Source organism: Theropithecus gelada, chromosome 9 (genome assembly GCF_003255815.1).
Source record: "Theropithecus gelada isolate Dixy chromosome 9, Tgel_1.0, whole genome shotgun sequence".
Taxonomy (NCBI): Eukaryota; Metazoa; Chordata; class Mammalia; order Primates; family Cercopithecidae; genus Theropithecus; species Theropithecus gelada.
The window spans coordinates 61,071,923-61,084,008 of record NC_037677.1 but is presented as its reverse complement, the minus strand read 5'-3'; the positions used below and the strand labels follow the sequence as shown (position 1 = coordinate 61,084,008).

Below are 12,086 nucleotides of genomic sequence, written 5' to 3'. Positions count from 1 at the left end.
TCTATAAAACTCTAATCTGTGGTGACAAAAATCAGATCAATGGTTACCCAGGGATTAACTGGGATGGGGATCAGAGAATTTGGGGGAATCAAAAATGTTCTTTATTTTGATTCTTATGTCAAAACTCATCAGATTTCCATTTTAAATAATGTATTTTGTTATTTATAAGCTATGTCTCAATTAGGGTTGTTTCTTGAAAATTCAAATCATGAAAGATTTTAGTGTGAAGATTTTGTGTATAATGTAGGCCTTATGAATTACTAGAATAGACAAGGAAATAAGATGTAGATGTCTACAACTACAACTGTGGAAAACTTGATGCATTTTGGATTTCCAAAACATTAATCTCACACATTTCCTATAAACTCTTTGATTAGTAGGGATATAAATCCTTAGAAGCATAATAGAATGTAATTTTTGACTCATTTTATTTTTAAAAATTGTTTTTAGAAGCCAGGCATAGTGGCTCACGCCTTTAGTCCCAGCACTTTGGGTGGCCAAGGCGGGTCGCTGCTCAAGCTCAGGAGTTCAAGACCAGCCTGGGCAACATGGTGAAACCCTGTCTCTCAAAAAAAATATATATATATAGCATGGCATGGTGGTGCGTGCCTGTAGTCCCACTAACTTGGGAGGCTGAGGCAGGAGAATCGCTTGAGCTTGGGAGCTCGAGTCTGCAGTGAGCTGTGATCATGCCACTGCACTCCAGCCTAGGTGATAGAGCAAGACCCTGTCTCAAAAAAAAAAAGTTTTAGACATGGGGTCCCACTCGGTTGCTCAGGCTGGAGTGCACTGGCACAATCATAGCTCACTGTAGACTCAAACTCCTGGGCTCAAGCAGTCCTCCTGCCTCAGCCTCCCGAGTAGCTGGGACTACAGACACGTGCTGCCACATCTAGCCAACCTTTGATTCTTCAAAGGAGCTAGTAAGGAAACATTATCATTTATGTATCATGTAGTGTGCTAAGTGTTTTAAATTATTTATGTATTTCACTCATTTCTCACAACAGCTCTATGAGTTAGGGATTAAACCTTTTTTTTTTTTTTTGAGACGGAGTCTCGCTCTGTCACCCAGGCTAGAGTGCAGTGCCACGATCTCGACTCACTGCAACGTCCTCCTCCCAGGTTGAAGTGATTCTCCTGCCTCAGCCTCCCTGGTAGCTGGGACTACAGATGTGCACCACCACGCTCAGCTAATTTTTTTGTTTTTAGTAGAGACAGGGTTTCACCATGTTGGCCAAGATGGTCTCAATCTCTTGACCTCATGATCTGTCCACCTCAGCCTCCCAAAGTGCTGGGATTATAGGCGTGAGCCACCACGCCTGGCCAAAGCCCATTTTATATATGAAAAAAGTGAGACTCAGAGAAGTTACATAATATGCCCAAAATTACAGAGCCAAGATTCAGTCCCAGGTTTGACTCCAAAGCCTGTTTTCTTTCCTCAGTGCTAATATCATCTTTAAATGCTTAGTTGCTTATGTAAAACATTTTGATTTTAAAAATGCATTTAAAAAAATGTATTTGAAAATTATTGCGAAAGAGGGTTATTCTGATGTTTGTTTTACTAGGGCCCTATAAATCAAGAATACTGAGGGAAAAAATAAGGAAATAGGCATGCTATGCTATACTTTTGTAGAAGATCCCTTCAATTTTATAACTCATAATAAACTTTCCCTTCATAACATTTTGTTATAAAATCTTAAACAACAGAGTTTTGGTTCTGTCTAGCCAAGCTCATGAAGACATTCAAGAGAACATGAATTGTTTTTGATAGAATGTTAACTGAAGAATGACGAGGTTCATGAATTTGGAAAGGAGACGTATATTTCTCATAAAGGTTGCAGCCTGCAGGGTGGCCATTCTGACAGGCTGGGAAGTGTAGCCTCTATTCAGAAGCCAAAAACAGACACTTTGAGGAATAGGCAAAAAGAACAGGAATTCATGCTGAGCAGGGTGGCCAAATGTACATACTCAGTACACTATAGGAGAGGTCATGCATATTTATGAAAAGAGAAACATGTGTATGCACAACTGAGCTTCATGCCCCTTCATGGGTCCCGTGTACAAAAAATGGCTGCATCAGCATGATCTGAGGGTGGAGTTTTCAGCTCTCTGGTGTCAAAAGATGAAGCAGAGGATGTGAAAACCCTCACTGTGCATTCTCCGTAGACTGGCCAGAACCACTTCACGGTCGGTGGCCTCTTGTCAGGCAAAAAAGAGGGGCAGTGTTGGGCAGTTAATTGGTTGATATCAATGGTGGAGTCTTTTGAAAGGGCTAGTTTCTCTTAAGCCCTTAGGAAGGAGTGCCTAATGGTGGCTAGCAAGGAGGGGATATAATGAGTTGTGTCTGACCTCCCATCCTGTCATGGCTGAGAACTTAGCTTTAAAGGTTTACCCTGGGTGTCCCTTTGGCCAAGAGGGGGTCCATTCAGTCAGTTGAGGGGCTTAAGATTTCACTTTTGTTTCTCACTTATCAACTTGTACTATATATACATGAATTGACTGTTTTGGAGTAGGAGTCTCACTTATTAGGGTACTTCTTGAAAGCTCTGGATCCCAAGAGCCACGTCCTATAGGCTATGAAGTCTGGCCCAGCAATCTCTGACTGCTTAATAAAATCTTGCTAAATGGATCCAGGGCTTGTATTCACCAATATTAAGAGCTTCACCTGATATCCTTGGGAAAGCCTCTCCTTGACCCACTCAGAAGACAGTTCCTTGCCTGTTTTTTCATATCTGTAAAATGAGCTGTGTGATCCATTTGATCTTTTATAAGCCGGTTTCCAGAATAACCTTCAACTAAAGCTAAAGGGCATGTTCTTAAACCTTCTTTGAAAACATTTTAAATCATGCTAATAATAGACCCCCATGCAAGAATAGTAATAATGTGACTTTAACTTACATTGAAATCCAATTATCATATGTTTTTGGGTCTTTTTCATTCAGATGTTACAGTGGTTTATCAAAATGGGTTACCTGTGATATCTGTGAGGCTACCATCCCGGCGTGAACGCTGTCAGTTCACACTCAAGCCTATCTCTGACTCTGTTGGTGTATTTTTACGACAACTGCAAGAAGAGGATCGGGGAATTGACAGAGTTGCTGTCTATTCACCAGGTATAGTCACCATCATTATTAATTACCATCTACCCCTCATTTCACCCCACAGCAATTTCTAGACACATACATACACCATACACATAGCTACAAAAGAACCCTATACTGTTAACTTCAGAAAACTTTTTTCTTTTGCTTAGCACTTACCAGGAGAGAAAGTGATTTCTCTCCCAGTAGTACTCAGAGTATAATTGATCGATTTTAGCAAATGTGTATGCACAGGAATCTCATTCAAAAGCATCTCACATATAATGCCATGAGCAAGGATGAACAGTCAATCACATTTTATATTATTGAGACTTTTTATCATTACTTTAGGTGTAGAATAAATACTTCCAGTAGTTAAACCCTCATGTCTGGAAAGAAAAGTTTGCCAAAATAAAGAAGTATATGATTTGAAAAGAATATAAAATAAGGCACTAAAAATTACCATTTTATGTATTTCATTTATTTATTTTTTAAGTTTTTTAATTTTTTTCCCATTTTTAAGTTTTTTTCCCATTGTTTTTTCCCCCATTTTTACTTTAAAATTTTTTAAATCTACAGAAAACTTGAAAGATTAGTACAATAAATGCCCATTTACCCTTCACCTGGATTCACCAGTTAACAATTACCACATTTCTACTCATCTGACAATATAATTAGTAGACCAGCGTGGTGGATGTATAATACTTTGTTAACCCCAGCATCTGTCTCTACTGAATAATTGGCAACTAATCAATGACTATACTGAAGAGTACCATATGTCAGAAAATACTGTTTTTTTGTTTTTTTTTTTTCACTCAACCAGCTTCCATTATGGACAATGTTAAGTCCATACAGCTCTCCCAGTGACCCTAGATTTCCAGTGTACACCTACAGAACTATGACCGTTAATTATTTCACTTGCTCATATAGTTCACAGGAGAAGCTGTTGTTAAATCTTCACAAACTCGAGTCCTAAAAACAGAGCTTTAGGCAACCTAAACTTTGCATAGAACTGGGAAATGAGGTAAAAAGGTAACTGAAATTTGAAAAGGAGGAGGTAATTTTTAAAAACTATTTTGAAGATTGAATTTTCCTGACCATTCTTGAATAATTATGGACCTATGACAAGTTTCATTTGAAATTTTCACAGATGGTGTTCGTGTTGCTGCTTCAACAGGAATAGACCTCCTCCTCCTTGATGACTTTAAGCTGGTCATTAATGACTTAACATATCACGTACGACCACCAAAAAGAGGTAAAATAGTAACCTTGGTAAGGTCACAGAAATGTGGGAAGGGCTTTTGGAAAGAACTTTATTTTTTTTCCTTGGGTAACCTTGAGAAACAGACAATATTCAAAGAACACTGAAAGAGCTCATTGAGTACCTGGCACTTGACTAGTACATTGACTAAAATCACTTAGATTCTGCCTTTACTAAAATCACTTAGATTCTGCCTAGATGCCAGAATGCTTTATTATCTGACATTGTCACTCTGTTTCACATAAATGAATGTCCTACATAACTGAAGCTCCTTCCCTTCATAAAGGCCAAAAGTCGTACTACTTTAATAACATTACAGGGGATATCTTTTTAAAATAAGCTGTAGGCTTCTCTGTTCTCTTAAGTGTTGTAATAAGTATTGAGCTTTTTTTATGGCTCAAGATCAGCAGTCTGAAAGTCAATTATTGTACAATAATAATAGTTCTTAGGAACTTCTGACATGATGCATGGTTGGTTGTTTTTTTTTGTTTGTTTGTTTTGTTTTTTGTTTGTTTTGAGACAAGGTCTTACTCTGTCACCCAGGATGGAGTACAGTGGCATAATCACAGCTCACTGCAGCCTCGACCTCAAATTATCCTCCTACCTCATCCTCCCAAGCAGCTGGAGTAGCTTGGACTACAGGCATACAGGCATGTGCCACCATGCCTGGATAATTTTTTTTATTTTTGTAGAGATAAGGTCTCACTATGTTGCCTAGGCTGGTCTTGAACTTCTGGGCTCAAGCACTCCTCCCTCTCTGGCCTCCCAGAGTGTTGGGATTATAGGCATGAACCACTGTTCACAGCCTGTATATGCTTTTATGGGAAAAGGAAAGGTGCTTGCCTCAGACACAAATTTTAAGAGGGCACCAAACAACTCAGTAATCAAGATAAAGAATTGTTGTTTTGTTTTTAAGAGTCTCGCTCTGTCGCCCAGGCTGGAGTGCAGTGGCGTGATACTGGCTTACTGCAAGCTCCACTTCCCAGGTTCAAGCTAGATACGGGTTTCACCATATTTGTCAGGCTGCTCTTGAACTCCTGACCTCAGGTGATCTATCTGCCTTGGCCTCCCAAAGTGCTGTGATTACAGGCATGAGCCACTGTGCCCAGCCGCCAGGCTAATTTTCGTTTTTAGTAGAGATGGGGTATTGCCATGTTGGCCAGAATGGTCTTGAACTCCTGACCTCAAGTTATCCACCTGCCTCAGCCTCCCAAAGTGCTGAGATTATAGGCATGAGTTACCGCACCCAGCAAGATAAATGGTATTTTAATGTACTACTTTAAAAAACCAGAGTTAATGCAAAAAATGCATGATGAATAAAATTTTAAATAAAGACAGAGTCAGTATTGCTAATATTTCTTTTCATCCTGGTCTCTACTGTGGCTCTGCACAGTACAATGCTAAGTAGCCCTCTAAAATAGCGTTTTGAGTTGTGTCTTTTTTGGTCCTGTTTCTCTATTTGCCCTTGATATTCATTGTTACTCACTGCTGTTGTTAATGCCCCTTCTACCACTCCTTCCACCAGCGCCATAGGACAGCAGTTCCCAACCTTTTTGGTACCAGGGACCAATTTTGTTAAAGATAATTTTTCCACTGACAGTGGTGGCAGGGGCAGAGGCAGTGGTTTTGGAATGAAACTGTTCCATGTCAGATCCTCAGGCATCAGTTAGATTCTCATAAGCAGCACACAACCTAGATCCCTCACATGCACAATTTACAATAGGGTTTGTGCTCCTATGAGATCTAATGCTGCTGCTGATCTGACAGGAGGTGGAGTTCAGGCAGTAATGCTTACTCGCTGGCCTCCTCCTGTGTAGCCTGGTTCCTAACAGGCCACTGACCAGTACTAGGTCGCACCCCAGGGGTGGGGGACTGCTGCTGTAGGACATCCCTTCTTTTCAATCCTGCTTTTAGGAATTGGGTTTAGGCCTGGTAAGGTGGCTCACACCTGTAATCCCAGCACTTTAGGAAGCCGAGGCAGGAGGATTGCTTAAGACCAGGAGTTTGGGACCAGCCTGGGCAACACAGTGGCAACCAGCCTGGGCAACACATCTTTAAACAAAAAAAAAAAGAGAAAGAATTGGGTGTAACATAGAAAAGTTCTGAGTGAAACCCTGTTATTAAATTCCTCTATAATCTGGTCCACATCTACCTTTTAAAATGTTTTCTTTCCCTCTTACATGTTGCCTACTTTTTCTCCACTGTGTATTCCTTTATGGTTTCCTGAACTATGCCCTGTTCTTTCCCATCTCACTGTTTGCTCACTTTCTTCTGCCTAAGATGCCTTTCTTCCTAACCCCCGTTTTCTCAAGTCAAAATTGTCAATATTGACTCTTCCAGTAAGCCTTTAATGATCATACTCTTTCCTTCTCTGACCCCTGACCAACCAAAAGTGATAAATATCTTCTCTGAATTTTGCTTCGTCCTTTTCTTTGATGCTCTGAGGGAAGGCACTGTGATTTCATATTCCCCATTGATTCCATCTATATTGAGTGAATTAAATGTGTTCACTGGGTAGCATTTTGATTGTGCAGAGGCCATATTCACTTTCTTTAAGCTAGATGAGAGGGGGCTAGCTGGGAGAAAGTATAGAAAAGTATCCTTAAATAGTAAGAATGGAAAGATATTCTTTACATACAGTTGACTGTTGAACAAAGCAGATTTGAAAAAACTTGCAAACGAACCACATAACCTAGAAATATCAAAAAAATTAAGAAAAGTTAAGTATGTCATGAATGCATGAAATATATGTAGATACAAGTCTATCTTATTTTATTTTATTTTGTTTTTGAGACGGAGTCTCTCTCTGTCCCCCAGGCTGGAGTGCAGCGGTGCAATCTCAGCACACTGCAACCTCTGCCTCCTGGGTTCAAATGATTCTCCTCCCTCAGCCTTCCTGTAACTGGGATTATAGGCACACATGTTTCACCATGTTGGCCAGGTGACCTCAAACTCCTGACCTCAGGTGATCCACCCACCTTAGCCTCCCAAAGTGCTGGGATTACAGGCCTGAACCACCACGCCCTTCCTATTTTTTATCATTTACTACCATAAAATATATACATATCTATTACAAAAAGTTAAAAATTATCAAAACGTATGCACACACAGACCATGCATGATGCCATTTGCAGTTAAGAGAAATGTAAAGATGCAGTATTTAATAATGTCTGCATAAAATTGACTCTAGTACATAGTATACTACTCTAGTGATTTCATAGCCACCTCTTGTTGCTGTTGCTGTAAACTCAAGTGTTTTTGATATCAGCTTAAAATGCTGTGTGATGCTAATTATCTCCTCATGGGTAGTTCATTTCTCCAGTAAATTGTCTATTGCAGTAAAAATTGATCTCTTGCAGTTCTTGAATTTTTTTGTGTGTTTAGTCCACCTTGAATAACACCATGGGACCCATATGAAGTGATGCTGGAAGTGCTCCCAAGAAGGAGAGAAAAGTGATGACATTGCAAGAAAAACTTGGATTGCTTGATATGTACCGTAGACTGAGGTCTGCAGCTACGGTTGCCCATCATTTTAGACAGATGATTTATCTTGCAAACAGACAATATAAACTTACAATGTAAATAAATACAGTATAGCACTATAAATTTATTTTCCCTTTATGATTGTAATGTTTTCTCTAGCTTACTTTACTGTAAGAATACAGTATATAATACATATATAAAACATTTGTTAATTATGTTATTGGTAAGGCTTCTGGTCCAGGTAGGCTATTAGTAGTTAAGTTTTTGAGGTTTCAAAAGTTGTAGGGGGGTGGTGCCCCAACCTCGCCCCCCAACCACATTGTTCAAGGGTCAACTGTAGTAAGGCATTATCGAATCAGATTTTATGAACTTGGAATAATTAAACATGCAGACCAGGGACAGTTAGCCATATATCAGCTATGCTAATGTGTTTTTCTTCTTTATTCCCTGATTCTCAGGCTAGAAGTTCTCTTTAAAATAACAGAAGTACAGGTCCTATTTTACTGAGGTGTGTTTTTGTGTGAATTGCCTAGAGAGTTCATCTGTTTAGATTTTCTATTGGTAACATTCCGAAAGTTCACTAATATATTCCTATATAAAGTATAACAATCAGGAAAGTTAAGATGTGAGTTTCCATATATTATGTTGTCAAAAACTAAAGGTATTTTAATCAATCAATAAATACCAACCATTTCTGTAATAACTGTATTTTTTAAACAGAAATGAATGTTTAGTTTTTTAAATAAAGCTTTTCTCAAATTGAATAAGAAAAGGTAGAAATTGAAAAAACAGGGGATTGTATTTGATTCCCTGGTGATTTGGCAGCCTAAAACAACCCATTGCTTTATCTGTATCCAGGAACTGTGGAGTATCTACCTTGCTTTTCTAGAAGTAAATTAGGGTATGAAGCTTGCAAGGGTCAAAAATCTGTAATTCATGGAAATAATCGTAAATTGAAGTGTGAACTTTAGTAACTCAGTAGCAGCATTGGTGTAGAATTTCAAAAGACCTTTTTAATGTTTAGATACACACATCATAGCTCTCTTAGTTCTGTTATTCTATAGTGAGATTATGCCATCAGATACCATCTCTCACAGAAACTCAATATGATTTTAAATCCATAAACACTTTGTTTTCCTTGATCTTAAATTTAATTATTTTTTTGAGACAGGGTCTCACTTTGTCACCCAGGCTGGAGTGCAATGGCGTGATCACAGCTCATTGCAGCCATGACCTCCCAGGCTCAAGCAGATCCTCCCACCTCAGCATCCCAAGTAGCTAGGACTACAAGCACACGCCACCATGCCTGGCAAATTTTTTATTTTTTGTAGAGATGAGGTTTCCCTATGTTGCCCAGGCTGTGTTTTCCCTTTTTTTTTTTTTTTTTTTCTTTTCTTTTTTTGAGATGGAGTCTCGCTCTGTTGCCCAGGCTAGAGTGCAGTGGTGCAATCTTGGCTCACTGCAAGCTCTGCCTCCCGGGTTCATGCCATTCTCCTGCCTCAGCCTCCCGAGTAGCTGGGACTACAGGTGCCCGCCACCATGCCCAGCTAATTTTTTTTGTATTTTTAATAGAGATGGGGTTTCACCATGTTAGCCAGGATGGTCTTGATCTCCCGACCTCGTGATCCGCCCTCCTTGGCCTCCCAAAGTGCTGGGATTACCGGCATGAGCAACTGCGCCTGGCCTTTCCCTGGTTTTTAAACATAGTAAAGAAAATCTTTTTTTCTCCTTTTGATAAAATGCAAAATAGGCTCAAATTTTGTTTCTACCTTGTGTCTTTCTGTCCCTGGTTGAGGAAGGTATTGCTGGCATCCAAGGTACCACCACTCTTTTTCAGCTGAAGGTACCACCACTCTTTTTCAGCTGAAGGTACCACCACTCTTTTTCAGCTGAAGGTACCACCACTCTTTTTCAGCTGACTACAGTAAGAGAGTGGTTTAAATTCTGTATTTAAGAGGGATGCCATTCATTGAATAAGCATGTTCCTTTGCCCTGTGTTGCAACGCTTTAGTGGAAGGGCTAAATGGAGGAAAGAGATAGAAGGCACTAGGTTCAGGATGTTTAAGAGGAATAGTACTAGAGTTTCTTTGTGTTTTTTTGTTTTTTGTTTCGTTTTGAGGCTGGGGTATAGTGGCGCAATCTCGACTCACTGCCACCTCCACCTCCTGGGTTCAAGCGAGTCTCCTGCCTCAGCCTCCCCAGTAGCTGGGATTACAGGCGTGCACCACCGTGCCCGGCTAATTTTTGTATTTTTAGTAGAGATAAAATTTCATCATGTTGGCCATACTGGTCTAAAACTCCTGACCTCGTGATTTGCCCACCTTGGCCTCCCAAAGTGCTGGGATTACAGGTCGTGCCCAGCCAATACTAGAGTTTTATATATACATGGAGAAGATGGAACAAATCTGCTTTATCTAATAAAATAGTTCATGAAAGGGGACTGAACTTGCAGAAGAAATTTAATATTGGTATAGTAGAAGCACTGTAATGTAGCCACAGGCCTAGAAATCAGGAGACGTGGACTCTACCCCTTACTGTGCCATTCTGGACAAGTTACTTCAGCCTCCTAGAGTGCAGTTTCTTCTTCTGGTAACTTTGGACAGTTTAAGGCTATATGCAAATGTGAGCAGCAGCTTTGGTACAAGGAAGACACTGTTGACATAGATGACTTCTGGAACTCAAAGTGCTCTTCCTTTTATGTTCCCATTAATTCAGCACACATTTACTGAGGCATACAAGATACCCAGCTAGGTGCTATATCCCGTTTTACTATATCGGCTCTTCTCTAATCCAATTTGCTACCTTCTTTTGAATTTTTTCATTGATTGAACTTCTATAATAACTGTACTAAAGGACATCCTTAAAGAATGTTCGAAATACATGGTTAATTCTGACTGTGGCTTGTTTTGTTTAGAAGAGTGCTACCCTTATGCTGTACCTAACCCTGAAAGCTAGTAAGAATCTAAAAAAAAATGTGCTTAAAAAAAAAAATGGACAGCTTTAGTCAGCAGAGTTTTTATTTGATTCTGAAAACATAATTTTTAGATTTCTAGAAATACATGCTACTCATAGTAGAGGATATTGAATGAAAGAACTTAATCTTTCACCCTTTCAGTCGTTCTCATAACTTCATACCCTTTAGACCATGATACTGAGGCTCCTACAGCTATTCTCTGTCTTTCCTCATCAGGAATGAATAAAAGTTGGTATCCTAGGGAGAAGAAGAATGAGAGTTAAGATTATTAGAATGGGCCAGGCACGGTGGCTCACGCCTGTAATCCCAGCATTTTGGGGGGTTGAGGTGGGTGGATCACGAGGTCAGGAGATAGAGACCATCCTGGCTAACACGGTGAAATCCCGTCTCTACCAAAAAATACAAAAAATTAGCCCGGCATGGTGGCAGACACCTGTAGTCCCAGCTACTACTCAGGAGGCTGAGGCAGGAGAATGGCGTGAACCTGGGAGGCAGAGCTTGCAGTGAGCGAGATTGCACAACTGCACTCCAGCCTGGGTGACAGAGCGAGACTCCGTCTCAAAAAAAAAAAAAAAAAGATTATTAGGATGATGGCATTTTTATTTATGCCTTTGTATTTGCAAATTTGAAATACTATATATTTTTCCCTTAGGACTTACTAAGGGGAAAAAAATCAATTAAAATGGCAGAACTACAGATAAATTATAGTCACCATTTTAATAAGCATAATAATCAGATTGATTCTAAACCTCTCTACTAGTTTTTAACAGTTGCTTTAATTTTGTTTTTATCTAATGAAGATCATTATTATTTGTATTATTTTTCTTAATGTTAATCATACCCTCATTTGTAGTATTTAGACTTCCAAGAATATAATGGTAGGTATTTGTTTCAAATTTTTTTAGTTACCCAAATACGAATTTACTTTTTTTTTTTTTTTTTTTGAGGTGGAGTCTTGCTCTGTCTCCCAGGCTGGAGTGCAGTGGTGCAATCTCGGCTCACTGCAAGCTCTGCCCCCCGGGTTCACGCATTTCCCTACCTCAGCCTCCTAAGTAGCTGGGTCTACAGGCGCCCACCACCACGCCCAGCTGATTTTTTGTATTTTTTTTTTTTTTAGTAGAGACGGGGTTTCACTGTGTTGACCAAGATGGTCTTGATTCCCTGACCTCGTGATCATTTGCCCACCTTGGCCTCCCAAAGTGCTGGGATTACAGGCGTGAGCCACCGGGCCCAGCCATGAATTAACTTTTTATATTTGTGGACAACTTTTTTGTTTTAACAAAAACTA

General features: G+C 39.7%; 1 protein-coding gene across 3 annotated transcripts in view; it reads left to right on the top strand.

The window, feature by feature from the left end:
* The window catches only part of MCU (mitochondrial calcium uniporter), a 207,520-nt gene that overhangs the window by 178,779 nt on the left and 16,655 nt on the right, over nt 1-12,086 (top strand). For 2 of the 3 annotated variants that reach the window (XM_025396361.1, XM_025396362.1), the window contains 2 exons: nt 2,943-3,113; nt 4,231-4,335. In XM_025396361.1, coding sequence (XP_025252146.1) covers nt 2,943-3,113; nt 4,231-4,335 — 276 coding nt within the window. Of the gene's footprint in view, nt 1-2,942; nt 3,114-4,230; nt 4,336-5,475; nt 5,572-5,879; nt 5,882-12,086 lie in introns of all 3 variants that reach the window. The other variant, XM_025396363.1, reaches the window with a different exon arrangement.